Genomic DNA, 16,253 nt, shown 5'->3' with positions numbered 1-16,253 from the left:
CTCGTCTGTCTCATCCTCTGCATCCATGTTCTCAAATTGTATCTCTTCTACATCTGCGTTCTCGATGTCCTCAATCCTTTCTGATCTCTCTTGATCTCCCAGTGTTGCCATCTCCTCAGTAAGGACAGTAGTGGCTGTCATAAAAGTTGCTAGATTTGTCACTAGTTGCTTTGGAGAAAGAAAGTCACTAGATTTAGCGAGACAGACCGCCAAGTTGGCAACACTGCGTTGAGGTGTGTGAAAGAGAGACACCGTACGTTGTTTCTGGTTGGTTTAAATTGTGTAGTGTCTTCTGTGGTTGGTGAAATGTAGGCACAGAATTGATGATTTGCTTGGTCTGTTATCTCCATCAACCAATCATAGTTGATTGTTTAGAACTATATGTAGACGTATTATTTTACATCCAACGTCAAAACGACAGCAATTGCATGCTTCGGGACACAGCCGCACACGTCCTTGGCAGCAAAAATGGCGTCTGTTGTTTAGTGGGCCCTACTCTCTTTAGTCATGACGTTTGATATTGTCATTATTGTCCCAAGTGATGGAAGAGTGCATTGCAACTAAGTACCACTGCGGCCCATACAGACCACAGTTTAGAAACAGATAATTTTTGGCGGCACTCAAGGAGGCGCTGGCAGCCCTCTGGTTAAGAAACACTGCTGTCGTTGACACAACTACTACTACAGGGAAAGGTAATAAACAGCGAGTGCTAACAATTACATATAACTTCAACAACTATTTACACAAGTGCTGCAGGGCATGCTAGGAAACAGGAAGCACTTCCAGCAATATAAACAAGACTGAGTCACTGTTTCTTTGTCTAGGCACATGAATCGGCAGGGTGAAACAGACTAATTGTTTAGGTGCAATGTTAAGCCGTACAATAACCAAGATGGTATTCAAAAAACAGGGCAAACTTTTAGCGAAAACTTTCATCGAAAACTGCATCATACTGCAGAGTCAATAGCTTCACATATTTTTAAGTACGACATAACCAGAGATTAAATACTAACCTGTTTATTAAGCAAATGAGGATAGAGAAGAGTTCGGAGTACAACCCAGACGCCATGGCTTCCAAACACTCCATGGCCGAAGTTTTGGATCCTGAAAAGCAGCCACCAGAACAACATATCATCAATCAACATGATCCAATGAGCTGAATCATGAGAAGGAAAAACATTTTCAGCAGTAGATGCTGGATACGGTTGCTACATTTGCATGGAAATGGATGTATAATAGCATCATACTTGAGTATTCAAATTGTTTTTGAAATTATCTCGGTGAAGCGGCGTCATTTAGGCTCCTGATTTGGTTGAAGCAAAGACTGTGTGCTCATGTCAGTGCAAAGTAGCAATTGCCACCTGTTAAGTTCTTCTAACTGGCTCCACTATCTCATAAAATGGTTAGTTTTATGATACCCAGGGGATATTTGCAAGTGTGGTAAAGCATTTAAGACTGTGAGGTAATACTAAAATGGGATGGTGAAGCGGAGGTCAATTCCGACCTGCCTTGTATTCTTGTCTCCGTCAAAGTTCCACTGTCATGGTGGTCAGGGGATGTACACATGTGGAAAATCAATGTGAGGCAATTATGATTTCAAGGACAATGAAGGAAGAGAGGATCCAAAATTGTCTGTCCCCACATAAGAGTGTGTACTTATCTGTCAATACACATTGTTAAGCTGCGGTATTCATTACGAAGATAAGCAATACTTGCTACGCCACTATGCAATTTCCCCCAGGTAACGAACGGAGGCGTGTTCTGGTGTGGAATAGAGAATGAGTGCGACAATAAGAGGATGGCGGGGGTACCTGTGACTGCTGTGCCATTTTCGTCTGAAGCCTGGCGAATGCTGCTGGCTCTGGGCAGGGTGCCCTTGGCCTCGTGCTTGAAGATGGAAGAGGAGAGCTCCTCCAGGGTGCAGCCCAGCAGGTAGGCAGCCTTCTGGGCCCACTCATGACGTGCAAATTGTTTCCTGCCAGCTGAGAAGCATGCATGAAGACCTTCATTAGCCCTTCTGCCAACAACCCGTTTGCACATTGCTGGCCTTGTGCTTTTGTGATAATTCGGTCTCTGACACTACAGATAATGTCTCTAATGTCTGCAGACGAAGAGGTTGACACAGCTGGGGAGAACATGCTTTGAAATGCACAAAACGCTAATAGATACTTTACACTAGATGTGACGATTCTATAAAGGGAACCCCAAGTGTTCAGAAAAAAATGACCTCATATAATGTAAGCCACCTTTACATTTATAAATGTGATCTTTTATTTATTTCTAGGCATATCAGACCTTTGGTGTGTCAATGCTGCATTGCAATACTGTAGATAGTTGCATAGATAGATACAGTGGTCCCTCAATTTAAGAATGTGTTTTGAGATAAAAGCTGTCTCTCGACAAAAATGGGAGTTATAAGGATCCCCGCTATTAGTTGGTGGAGCAAATGTCATAGTGAACCCCATAATATCCGTCCAAAACAATCTGTTCTTACACAGCATTAGCTTATATCTAGAGATAGACAAAACTTTGTTTTTCCAACCTTTGGAAAGGAGAAAGAGTGTGAAGGACAGTGCTAAGAAGATGACATTGATTGAATTAAAGAAAAAAATCTTCAAAAAAATGACCCAAGTGCACCGTCAACTTTGCAAAGCAATTTGAGTGTATCACTCCTAGTCTGCAGCATACTGAAGCAGAATGAATCTAACACCAACCAAAGTTGTTACAATAATATGTAAACGGCTAACATATATCCATGAAAATATGGAAAAGCAGCTGGAATGAGATACAATAGAAGTCCACTCTCCAAGGTAAATTATTAGTAGTACATTATATTGTGTTATTTTTATACAATTTTTATTTTCTTAAATGTTGTTTTTCCTTTTAAAAGGCATGTTAAATGTTAAATGTGTGCCGTTTTGGGAAAGACCAAGCACAAATAAAATTGATTAGATGTTGATTTGAAATACAAGTGTTTTAAGATAAAGGGGAACTGCACTTTTTTTTTAGGAATTTTGCCAATCGCTGACAATACTTATAAGTATTGTCATGTTTTTTTTGCCTTCCTAACATGTAAAAATCGTCTCGTTCTCGTTGCCTTGCAATGCAGCTAATGGGAGCAATTCATTCTACCTCTAAATCCCTTTAAAAGTGCATTTAAATACTTAATTTACATTCCAGTAACCTGTATAATAACCAAGTGGAGCGATATTGTTATTGTAAGAGCAAAGACAGAGTAACTGTTTTTGTAGCGTACTAACACATCGGCGTGCTACGGTATTAGCTGTGAGCTAGCTACGGTGAGAGATAAGCTAGTTTCTACGTCAGCACCCGAATCCTGTGTGAGGTTGTGTTTTTAACACACAACACAATACGATAGGACACCAACCTGTACTGACTGAAAAACATGAACTACATATTAGAGTATCTGTAAATTATTAGCCCACATTTCATGTTTTGTTTGTACACAGCTAGCTTGAGAGTATATGTAGTTGTAATAACAAGCATTATGTGCTGCGTGTATCATGATCAATATTATAGTGACTCACTTGATGGACGGTTGTGCATTTGGTCCAGCTGACCGGAGACATTTTTTACAGTTGATTTTGGGTAAGCAATCCATTCATGTTGGCGTAGCTTGGCTTCTAGTGCCACAAATTTACAGCATCAAAGTCACGCCAACCTCCCTCTCTCGGCTTACGTCTGTTCCAATATTTTACTCTCTCTTCATGGTCACTTCTATAAGCAGCAGTTCATCCTATGTACAATCAGTTTAAAAAAGATAAGGTTGTTAATCCTCATGTGTCCAAAAATAGTCATCATTGTCTATTACCAAGTCTGCCATGATTAGAACACACTGCCGTTTGTTTCCGGAAGTATGAACACACATTTGTTGCCGGAAGTGCGCTGCTATGGAAACGGAAATAAATGCGCTGAGGAAATTAGTTCCGGCAATGCTTAAAATGACCAAAATACATTAAACTTTGTACATAACGTGTCTGTTACTAAGTTATATACAGACTTGCAGTGTGTGTATAGAACGTTGGAGGGTTTTGAAGTTGTTTCAGAGGACTTTGAACGCTACAAGTGTGACTACCGTTAGCCACATCTTCCAAGCGTTTTTTTTATCATCTTTAAAATAAAAAAACTAAAGACATGTGTGTGCTTGCTCGTTATGATTGTGAACGATAGGCAGCATTTAAAAAAAAAAATGCAGTTCCCCTTTAAGAGCTTCGTCACAGAAACAATTAAGCTCGTAAATTTAGCTACGACTGTAGATAGATCGATCGAAAGATAGCTAATCATTATACTGAAAACCAATAAAGACAAATACATGTACTACGTGTATCTCCTACCCTGCGTTAAATTGGCATTTCAATGTGGTTTTCCTAGCTGGTAAAGCGTTCCTGACTAAACTAAAACATCAGTTTTTGTCCACCCCACTTTTCGTATGATTCGGTTTTCAACCAAAATTTGTGCCAAAAGTTTGCCCAGCTTCATGTGTGCCGTCTGTTATCGTAGGTACCAAAAATTATGTGTACCAAACTAGTCCATCTGCCCGCGCATCACTCCGCTTAAGCAAGTGCCCAATTGAACTAGTCACATGTTGGTGACTCAGTCTCGGTTGTGCGTTGTAGTATTTCTTGCTGTGGGGTTGTGGAGTCAAGACAGTGTGACAGTGTGACGTGTTGTGCCGTAAAACGCCATCTAAAGCATCCATGTAATTGTATCAGTGGATGTCAATAAAGCCGTGTGAGCACACAGTCGTTGTCTCGGATATATCCCGAGTGCTAGCACTTTGATAAAGAAGGTAAGAAACACTCTTAGCAAAGTACAAAGTTGGCGTCCATGTGGCTCTTCCTTACCCGTCCTCCTTGCTAAATTCGCTAACAAGAGTCTTCAATAAAGGTTAAAGTGATGTTAAATGTTCCTTAATCCATTTATATGTTTTTCACATTGTATTTGCATATAAAACTATAATTATTATGTATTCGCCTGCATCTGACCTTTTGGAACAGATTACTAACAAAAATCGAGGTAGCACTGTATACTGTAGACCAGGAATATTCAATTTAATTGTTTTTAGGGGCCACATTTCCAGAAAGCTAAGGACCGGGGGCGGACTTCTCAACTTTACAGTTTTTTTTGTATATTTCGGAGAACCAACTTCCTCTACAGTAGACACTTGGATTTTTTTTCTATTTATTTTATTAAAGTTACAGGACCACTTTGAGGACCTTCTGCAAAAAAGTTAGTCGAAGATCCTCTCCAAGACAGCGCAGGGGGCTTTAAAAATTTGCTGCTAAATGTGAGTCTCTCATAAGTTTTTTAAACTGAACTCACAGGCCCAATAGCCCAAAGGATGAAGAAGAGAGGACCTAAAATGGAACCTTGAGGAATACCTCTAGTATAACTAAAGAAGTTAAATACATGACTACTGACTGCATCTGAAGTAAAGAAGCTACAGCAACACAAATGTGTGTAACTGCCAAAAAGGAGATGATTTAAATGTGAACGCCTTAGTAATGTAAATCACAAGTTTGGACCTCCGTATTCTATGTCTGCTAGCAAGGTTAAAATGTCAATGCAAGGATCTGCCGATGTGTTAACAGTGGTCAAAGTTCCTCTATACAACAGGAGCACTCTAGTGTTATTAGGAATTTACTGCAAAAATGTTTGTCTCCCAAGTTTTGAACTGAACTCGAGGGCTCTATCTCGTGTCATTCCTAGCTTTAAACAACATTAAGAAATAAGTGCTTAATAATGTTTAAGAAGTGTAGATAAAATCACAAAAAAAACTGGGATATCACATTTAAAAATCAGTATAAACTGTAATTTAGTAATAGTGTCTTTTATCATATTACTTTACTTTGTTTTTAAAATGTCCAAAATAAACTCCTAGTACAATTACATGAGGTAAATATGTGTTGGCATTGAGGGTTCCCTTTAAGAGGGAGACTAGAAAAGTGATGCAGATATCTGTGCAAACATCAGTTTTAATGGGCTCTGAATTGGTATCTTCTAAGACTTATGAGACACACTGGAAGAATTCCCACAGTGCACAGCAGTGGCGGTAGTAGTTTTTCATCCAGCCAGCAGATCCCCTGCAGGGCCGGTAATAAGCAGGAGGGTCGTACAGACATGAAAAGACATATCTGTAAATTCTAAATATTCCATATTTGCTTTGATGAGTGTTTTCTGCCCCAATTATTTTTAATGTGGGTAAATATCAAGGTGGAGTAATCTAACTTGGCAGAAATACTAAATATTGCTAAACAAAAACTAAGCACTGCAGTAATGACTATTACTTCATTTATAGTTCATTTGATCATTCTCCCTTGACTTAGTTTTAACAGATTAGAGATCATTGCTGCCCCCCTGTGCTACAAAGCTGAATAGCAGATCTACCATTAAAAACAGATGATCATTATTTATATTTATCTAAAGAATTTGGGGGGAAAGTTTATATGAAATACATTACTTTTCTCATAAAAGAACAAAATACTAAATAAAAAAATCAGCTCTTATCTTTAGAAAGTATATTGTTTTCCTGTGACTATCATATATACTGTATTAACGGGTACTGTGGTTTTATCAGAACAAGACTTGTTTCACCAAAGATTCAACACCAAATGTAATCCTTATTTTAAAAAAACAATTGCTTTTCAAACTTCAATAATAACAGAACATATTTTAAACAACTTTTTTAATCATGACTCGCAGCTAAGCAATCTAAATAAAACAAGTGTTCATTGAGATTCACTTATATTACTTTAAAGCAAAAAGATAATTATATTATATTTTTTTATAAGTGGCTTCAAAAGTAGACCCCTAAACCTGAGTGCTTCCCCTGACATGCATTTATTTAACAAGATTAGAAGTTAGACACTGGGGCGGCATGGCGTAGTGGGTAGAGTGGCCGTGTCAGAAACCTGAGGGTTGCAGGTTCACTCCCCGCCTCTTGACATCCAAATCGCTGCCGTTGTGTCCTTGGGCAGTGCGCCACTCACACTGGTGAATGAATGATGAATGATAGGTGGTGGTCGGAGGGGCCGTAGGCACAAACTGGCAGCTGCTTTCGTCAGTCTACCCCAGGGCAGCTGTGGCTGAAAGTAGCTTACCACCACCAGGTGTGAATGAATGATGGGTTCTCACTTCTCTGTGAAGCGCTTTGAGTGTCTAGAAAAGCGCTATATAAATCTAATCCATTATTATTTATATTATTATTATTACTGTAGCTTATAATGCTGGAAAAACTGCAAATATTTATAAAACTGTATTTATGCTTTGGCAAAGATCTGACTAACTGGGCAACAAACTTTTTTTATAATTATCAAATTATGTGGTCTGGTTTGTACTAATAAAAAGCTATGAAATCACGTCCGACTTCAAGAAAATGTACCTTTCGTAGCCCCTGCAGCTCCTAAATGGTAGCAGGCCGACAGGACCAGCCAAAAAGCTCTCTGTTCATCATTGCTGATCCCCAAAACTTTCATGGCGGCTTGCAGTTTGGAAAACTGCTGGGAGGCCCGCTGCTTATCCTCCACCTGATGGACATAATGTAATTGACAGATATGCATCATTTTTTAAAGATGAGTCATCAATATAAACAAATAGTTAAATAATATAGTGTGTATATGTGAAGTTAATAACAATCAATAATAACAAAGATGATGTTATTTAATTAATAAATCATTATCAAGAAGTTATTGTTTAATCTATATCCACAAATTACTTACAAATTGTGTGATTAAGTCAAACTTTTCACTGTAATATTTAAAAATGTATCCACAAAGATGTTGATTTATTGTTGACCACTTTTAAAATCTTCTATTTAATCAACAATGTATCCAATTATTTGGTTACTCTATTTTATGAATATTTTTAACATATTTATAACAGATGTCCCAATACAATTTTTGCACTTCCGATACCGATTTTGGCACCTTGGGTAATGGTCGACACCAATATCAGTACAAATCATACATGTTTAAATATTTTGTAGTGCATGTTATAAAAGGCTTGATCTTTTTAAACAACTCTGAGAACAATGATATGTATGAAAAACACTAACCTCTCAATTATTAAATGTCTGGAATGGACTTATGCTGTCTTTTATTTGAAGTGCAGTGGTAATTGTATTTTGTCGAACCGTAGTGGCCACAATAATTCATTAAGTTAAGCTCATGAGGCAGGAAGGTGAATGATGCAGACACATTTGTTACTGGATACTTTCTAATACGCTTTTGCCTTGGAGACTTTGTATCTCTCAGTAATATGCAACTATACCATTTTATATTTGTTTATAATGGCAAATGTGTTTTAGACTGTAATATTGTTCAATTAAGGACACTTATTACTAGGGCTGTAAATCTTTGGGTACCACATGATACGATTCGATTCGATTCGATTCTAGGGGGTAACGATTCGCATCAAATTCGATTCTCGATTTAAAACGATTTTCGATTCAACTCTATACTTTTTTAATAACATTAGATGCCAGTTCTATGATTAACTACATTCCTTCATCAAATAAATAGCTCTGATCAATGTCGATATTACTTAAAAGAAAAGTGCTTTTGTTTAATAATATTTAAACATTTAATAAAGTCAAATACAAATAAGGCAACAAGAGAAGTATCCAACACATTTATTTTCTAAAGTATATCTGTATAGCAAATGTGGGCATCTCCATCAATATGATTTGCCTGAGTGGCTGGACAGGACAGATAAAATATATATATATATATATATATATATATATATATATATATATATATATATATATATATATATATATATATATATATATTAAAAAATAATATTTTGAATCGATTAAGAATTGTTACAAATAAGTATTGCGATTAATCTGAAAAACAAATTTTTTTTTTACATCCCTACTTATTACAAGTCTAGCTTCTGTGCTATTGTGTGCTTAGCTGTTGTGTAGTTGCCAACTCCTAGTAGCCTGTAGCCTACCATGTTTATTTTTAGTGAATTACTTAACTAAAATACAACAAAAGACCAACCATGTGTACTTACAGTATTGGAGGACATTTAGATGTTAAATTGCTGCTTGTATCGGCGTTTGTATCACAGATTTTAGATGCAAGCCAATATGATCCAATACTTGCTTGTTGCTAATATCGTAACAAGACCTACTATGTATCCCCTCCTTTTACTTAACCCTGTACATAACGTAAGCAATTGAAATATCGCAACTGCCAACATGTAAAGATTATAGTGTGAATGATAAGTAATAGACATGGAGGAGAGGTAGGATTAAATAAACTTGGCTTCTTCCTACTCCTATTCAGACATGTTGCAAATGCAACCATTGCAAATTGCTAAACATGTCAGAAACTATTAAACTATACATACCAAGCAGCATGCATATTACTGGTAAAATATATTTCAGGTACTGAAGGTGTGTAAAGTAGCCCAATATTTACCTTAGTTAGAGGCATGATCTTGAATGCATTGTTTTCAGCAAAGTGGTTGAGGTGTAGCTCAGTTCTAATGAAGAAATACAAAACAACAAAGATGTTAGCTTTTTTCACATTAATGGAATACACTCACCAGCCAGTTCAACATCTAATCATCATCAAAAAATGTGTCTTTTGTAAAGATAATTCACAAGGAATCAAAATGTAGGAAAGTTATGTATAAATATCAGTGTCAACAACAGCATTAACATTTTAGCAAAGGCAGACTTTTAGATACAGATCTTGTATTATCTTGTCATCACCTAATGCTGTGGCCAGTGAGTGTACTGTATATCAACATGATGGAAAGACTTGAGGTGCACTGTGCATTCAAGTGTTCTGTCAGTAGTTATCCAAACCTGAGAGTGCTGTCGGCTCCAGCCATTAGGTAGTAAAACACATGAAAAGTGGACTCGCCCTCTGGTCTTTTTGTCACTCTCATCTTCTCCAGAAACATTGTCTGCAAGGCCACAGCACATGTAGCATTACAAAAATCACAGTGACATTTAGGGATATATATAGCCTAAAATCTATATTGCGATATATAATGCAGCCTCTTGTGATAACTATATGTATCGCAATATATTTTTTAGCATATAAATGATAATGGGACTATTTCAAAACAGGTTACAAAGGCTCCTAATTTGGCTGCTGACATATGCAGTAACATATTGCGTCATTTCCAGTTGTATTATTTTCTCAAAACTATTATTAATCTTCTTGTTAATTTACTGTTAATAGCTGGTTACTTTCTGTTGTAACATGGTTCTATTTACACTTCTGTTAAAATGTAAGAAATCTCTTATTCTTCTTTTGTTTCAGTACTTTACATTAGCTGTGGGTGATAGTACAAATTTGTTCGTACTTCATGACTTTCAATTTCATTAAATTATAAAAAATATTTAACTGTAATCTGACAAAAACATAGGATGGCGTAGTAACAATATATATTAATATTTAAATTATTAATTTTTATAACATAAAATATATAGTAAAGTCATTAGTTCCAATAACAAAAACTACTATTGTTTTTTTTTTTCTGATTTTGTAAACAATGACAAAAAGGATTTTGTCATACTAAAAAATATCGATCTAATGACTGAAGTATCGACCACATACTGACACTAAACTTGGTATCGTTACTGTTGATATTTGTATCAGCCCAACACCTGTTTACATTTAAGAGCTCTAGTTTTGGTGTGTAGTGTAGCATGTTTAGCTAGTTCTTGTCCTCTAGTCCTCCAGTGTTAATGACACTTGGAAGAAACACAGGTTATTTTCTGCCATGGAAGCGAATACATTAACCACTAGTGAAGACGCTTCATTGCATTGTTCGCTTGTCGTCGTCAAATTTACGGGACGCAGCTAAAATGTGTCGTCAACATGCATTATTACGATATGACAAAGTATTAAAATCTCTATCGTCAGCCAAATGTTTATAATTTTTATGGTATTTCGTCTACTTAGTGAGACTGAATTGTGAAATAAATATAAACAAATACCTGAATAGAAGCTGAGGTCACCAGGCCTGACTGGTCAAAATCCAAAGAAACAATATGCGAGAAGCGACTAGCATTATCATTCAAAGAGGTCGAAGCGTTCCCAAACGCCTCTAAAACAGTGTACACCGCCTGCCACTTCTCCACTGCGGACAATAAGAGTGAGGTCACGAACAATGTGGCACGTTTCATTTGGAGTCTGGTTCCCTTCCAGCTTACTTGAAAAGGTTTTGTTGGTGCTGCCAGCAATGGTGACAAGGTACTGGATGATGTGTTGGCAGTTTGTAGTCTTGCCACTGCCACTCTTGCCCAGTAAGACAATGGACTGGTCCTGGCGAGTGGTCAGGAGGTTCCGATAAGCAGACTGAGCCATGCTGTAAATATGGGGGGCAGTGTCCTCTCTTCTGCAGCCTTTAAACATTTGCATCACCTGTGACAAAGACATAGAAGTAAAGGCTCTATCGATAGTAGGGCTGTAACAATATGAAAATGCCATATCATGGTTATCGTGACCAACATGATCACGGTTATCATTATTATCGCGGTATTGTTAAATGTGCTTAAACGGGAACTCCCCTTTTTTGGGGGAATTTTTCCTATCGTTCGCAACCATTATGAAAGACATGACAATGGATGTTTTTTGTTTTTTTAATGCATTCGAACTAGTGAATACATGCTATCAAACGTTTGCTTACAATGGAGCCTATGGGAGCCTTTCAATTCTGTCTATAAAGCCCGTAAAAAACATCCAAACACCTCCATTAGGGTTTTATATACATGATGTAAGTATATATGTAATGTAGTAACGGGCACATTTATAAGAACATTTCATATTTTCGTATTTTGATCATTATAAGCACATGCAGCGCATTATTTTCAAAAACGCATCACGACGTTTGCGTCACTGATTTCTGCTCACTGCACACTTTACGAGAACCAACAAACATAATCAAACATCACTTACTGTACAATGTCTGCTCTAATTAGGATGCTGACTGCTGGGATGTTCATATATTCCCATTTAGATTAAGAATTTCTCATAATCCTCGCAAAAAAACAGGGTGGGGACCAAGCTCTTTTTGTATCGTTCTCGCCAGTTTCAGGTCCTAAATAGCTGTCAAAGTGTCACAATATTTTGGATTATATCCTCAGCCATCTACTTTCCAGATGAGATGCATGATTTATGATCTACAATAAACTTCCAAGGGGCAGGAAAGCAAGGAAACAGCAGACCACGCGATGATGTAAATTTAGGCACACACAGTAGTAGTCAAGTTGCTATAAATAGGTTATAAATAGTTTGTCTGCGTTAGCGCTTTAAATAACAACATCACTAATACTTGGTTAATATTCAAGTCACAAAATGTAAATTGAGTATTGTTGGTACTTTTTGAATGGTTATTTATCGGATTTTATGAGAGGAATAAAAGACCTCCCTTTGGCTCGGCTGTAAGCAGACTTTTATTTACCTTTAATTAATATTTAGAATGCATTAACAACTCCATCTGTCATCATGTCTTTTATAATGATTGTGAAAGATAGGCAAAATTCCAAAAACAGTGCAGTTCCCCTTCAAAAAGTACAAAAGCACACACTGAACTCTTTTGACCAAGTTATTATTTTAACAAATATACACATTGTTAGAAAAACCACTATTTTGCATGTTTTGGTTTCTTATGCTTCACTGATAGTGTTTTAGTATTATTATATTATGTTTCAAGAGCTAAGCTTCTATTGTTTTAAATATTGGTATGTACTGTAGCACTTTGGTAAGATGTATTTAAATAAAAAGTGCATAACATTCGTATGTTTTATTATTAATACTTATTATTTCTGGCAGTCGTTGTGTCGTCCAACTGTGTTCAGCAGTCCTTGAGCACCTTCGTAAAAACACCTTTGTCTTGTATTCCTCTGACTATAAAACAATTAATCTGTTCTAAGACAGCCCAGCTTGTAGGTTCAATGTACACATTTAAATAGCTTAGTTGCTCAGACAGCAATGTGTTTATATAAGTTTAAATTAGGGTTTGCCATTTCTTAATGGGAAGAGACGTTCAGTTATTTTGTTTTAATGTTAACATTTAAGCTAGCGAGCAGTCAGTCCATGAGTTCATCAAAGTGCAGTTATCAATCACAGTTTTTCAATCATTTTAATTTAAAACAGTAACACTGACTGTTGGGAGTTTTACTGCGGTTAATATTAATACAGTTTATCCTTACATCCCTAGTTGATAGCTAAACCATAACTATGGAAATAAGCAAAACGATTTGCTTATGCAGGATCCCTCGATTGTCTTGATTGCTTCACACAGAGTTGACTACAGACGCTAAACACAGACACACAAATCGGAACACGGCCAGAAAGATGTTTTTTTTCCCACAGATCTGATTACGCGCACACAGATTGAGAAACACATTTGCTACAATAATGTTTACATACATAGCTTTTAATTATTTAATTAAGTCAATTTATAAAATGCAGGTCTGTGAGGAAAGCATGCATTTAAAAATAATTGTCGTAAAGAATTTGAGCAAGTCAGTTTGTTAAAAACTCTCCTATTTTTCGATTTTTTACAACCTGGCTGAGTGAGTGGTATTATTGCAAAGCTGAAACTGAAGGTCACCGACTGCTGAAAACATAAAAAAAACATAAAAGCCACCCACACTCTGATGAATCAATAAGGGCACATAACCAAAGCCTTTCTAGTATTAAATCAAGTACAAAACACTGTGCCTGAAGCTTCATTGTATAGGTTTCATGGCCCACGGCTGAATGCAATCCTTATATCGCTCAGTACTATGCCAAGTGTCAAATGGAGTGACATTACTGATCTAAGCACATATGCCAACTAATGACTGGTACTCTATTACTGATGTTGTATAACAGCAATATATGGTCCTAGAGCTTGTTAATGAGCACCAAATGTAAGACAGATCCATCATTTGTGTGCTTCGAGCTTTGAGTTCTTGAGAAAACTCCTCCCCAAACTGTTTTCCAGGGTTCACAAGCACCCTGATATCCCCCTTTACCCTAAAGGGTAAGGGGTGGGGCGTGTCGGGGTGGCGTGGCTCGGTTGGTAGAGCGGCCGTGCCAGCAACTTGTGTGTTCCAGATTCCATCCCCGCTTCCGCCGTTACTGCTGTTGTATCCTTGGGCAACACGCGTTACCCACCTGCTCCCAGCGCCACCCACACTGCTTTAAATGTAACTTAGATAATGTGTCTTTGTAAAGCGCTATATAAATATAAATATAATTCACTTCACTGAACACCTGCCCCTTAGAATGTCTTTGCACATGCCTGGCTTCTCATATATTTAGCAGCTAGCCTGTTTCAAGAGGGTGCTGGTAATTCCCCGGTCTTCGACACATTACTGTAGTGTTATTTTCAATTTGACAATGATATTGGATAACCTACTGATGAGAGGGAGCCAAATACACATTTTAACATAATGTATTATGCAAAAACACATTTTCCTACCTGTTGGTACCTTTTTTTGTGTATTTGATAACCCCATAAGTGCCCATCCATCCATCCATTTTCTACCGCTTGTCCCTTTCGAAAATTTTAAAATCAAACCATGGCTCAGATATTTATAAAACAATCTTGCCTTCTTCCAAATTTGCTACAAACGATCCCTTTTGAATTGGAGACTTTAGGGACATACTTCGCCTTAGTTACGTCAGCGGTCATCTCCATATATGAAAGAGGTGTATCCGAAGAGCTTTGAGCGAGTCCGCCATTTATTTGGTTGTAGTCCAAAGTTGCAGTCAAAAATGTCCTTCTTTTTCTCTATCCTCTTGTTGTGGGGAAGACTGGCTCATACATGCACATGCATGCTAAAATCCTACGCAGTTGCCATTTCTAATAAAATGTAGTGTATAGTTCTAACTTATATCCGTCAGTAGGCGCAGTATGGAAGTGCTAAAATCTACAACATGGCTGACGGGGTGGTGACGCAGTCGAAGGAGGCTTAGTCCAAAGAAGGGCTTTGGCATGTAAATAAGACTGCACATAAAACGACACTTTCTGAAGAGACAATCAAAAAGTGGCTTGAAGATGGTCTGTAAAACAAAATGTATGCAAAATGTTGACCATAGCACCACCACTACTTACAGTATAAAGGGGATTCATATGACCCCGTTTGTCACGGTATACCTGACACATGAAACGTGACGAATTGTGGGGGTGCACTATCCACTTTAGCTGCCAGACGTCAGTAGAGTGTTGACTTTCTGACAATGTGTTTTGTGGCAATTCCAACTTTGACCACAGCGTCAGTTGCTATGTAGAGTGGCGCTTTCCAACCTTTTTCAGCAGACTGCATTGCAAAATGATTAACCCCCCACCTTCCTCTCACACGAGAGCTATCCAGGAATTTGGCCATATTAATCCCTTCCCTACAGTACATGTAATGCAGACCACAAGGAACGGTTTTAAATGTACAAAAAACATTTTAATTAGGACCCCTTAAGGTGTCCCAAAATGTTCGTCCATATTGTGCAGGGTCCAACCTAAACTGTTTGGGCTCAAATTAAATATGCTCCCCAGGACCCCAAAAAAATCAAAAAGCCAATAAACGGTGTGCCTGGTTAACAATCAGTAATACAACTTACATACTTTCAATCAGCAACCAAATAAAATGTGACTAGAGACTCATATTCAGTCTTGAACTTTGGGAAACCCTGATGAACACTGGCAATGCTTACCTTCTCAGAGTACATGGAAGGGGCACTAATGGGGTTAATGACCACCATGTTGGTCCCGGCGTGAGTGTGCACCAGGTTACCGCCATAGCGCTGCCGGAGTGAGTGCATCACACTGGACTCGTTTAAGTACTGAAGAGAGGCCAGGTCCTCCACTCGCTCAAACAACGGAGGGTTTGCCTGAAGTTCAAAGTAACATGATGTTTCACCTGCCGTCCTTCCTGACTGATGTGTTTCAGAGCTGAAGTGATGATTTATTACCTTCTCGACATCATCTTCATCCACGTCCAATAAAGATCCATCACTCTCCAGGCGGATTTTCACCTTCCCCTCCGGCAGACTGCCTGCTTCTGTCTTCAGGAGAGTTGCTGCATGACAACAATGGGAATGTATCTTTATTGCTTTATTTACTGGAATGGAAGTTATATTTGTGAAATAGGTTTCATAAGAAAAACACTTGACTAACCCATGGAAAATCCATTCTTGTGGACAAGCCATACTTTTTCAGTGTTGTACCAGGTTCTCTCTGCTGCAATGTGATCCTCCGTCTGCTCCTGGATCAAC

At 37.7% G+C, this 16,253-nt stretch overlaps 1 protein-coding gene and 1 long non-coding RNA gene across 9 annotated transcripts in view; one reads left to right on the top strand and one right to left on the bottom strand.

Moving 5' to 3' along the window:
* Nucleotides 1-16,177, top strand: part of LOC133607459 (uncharacterized) — a 19,125-nt gene extending 2,948 nt beyond the window's left edge. Inside the window, exons 2-3 of the long non-coding RNA XR_009815416.1 lie at nucleotides 1,742-1,932; nucleotides 15,929-16,177. This is a non-coding gene — a long non-coding RNA (uncharacterized lncRNA). The remainder of the gene's footprint in view (nucleotides 1-1,741; nucleotides 1,933-15,928) is intronic.
* The window catches only part of LOC133607458 (unconventional myosin-XVIIIa-like), a 187,099-nt gene that overhangs the window by 116,459 nt on the left and 54,387 nt on the right, over nucleotides 1-16,253 (bottom strand). For all 8 annotated transcript variants that reach the window (XM_061962093.1, XM_061962091.1, XM_061962088.1 and 5 more), the window contains 10 exons: nucleotides 16,156-16,243; nucleotides 15,951-16,057; nucleotides 15,693-15,869; nucleotides 11,204-11,414; nucleotides 10,988-11,130; nucleotides 9,845-9,945; nucleotides 9,453-9,516; nucleotides 7,403-7,547; nucleotides 1,812-1,982; nucleotides 1,014-1,104 (listed from right to left, as the gene is read on the bottom strand). In XM_061962093.1, coding sequence (XP_061818077.1) covers nucleotides 1,014-1,104; nucleotides 1,812-1,982; nucleotides 7,403-7,547; nucleotides 9,453-9,516; nucleotides 9,845-9,945; nucleotides 10,988-11,130; nucleotides 11,204-11,414; nucleotides 15,693-15,869; nucleotides 15,951-16,057; nucleotides 16,156-16,243 — 1,298 coding nt within the window. The remainder of the gene's footprint in view (nucleotides 1-1,013; nucleotides 1,105-1,811; nucleotides 1,983-7,402; nucleotides 7,548-9,452; nucleotides 9,517-9,844; nucleotides 9,946-10,987; nucleotides 11,131-11,203; nucleotides 11,415-15,692; nucleotides 15,870-15,950; nucleotides 16,058-16,155; nucleotides 16,244-16,253) is intronic.

The sequence above is a fragment of the Nerophis lumbriciformis genome, linkage group LG09 (assembly GCF_033978685.3).
Source record: "Nerophis lumbriciformis linkage group LG09, RoL_Nlum_v2.1, whole genome shotgun sequence".
In the NCBI taxonomy this organism is placed as follows: domain Eukaryota; kingdom Metazoa; phylum Chordata; class Actinopteri; order Syngnathiformes; family Syngnathidae; genus Nerophis; species Nerophis lumbriciformis.
The sequence above is the reverse complement of the archived record's forward strand: the minus strand, read 5'-3'. Positions and strand labels throughout refer to the sequence as shown.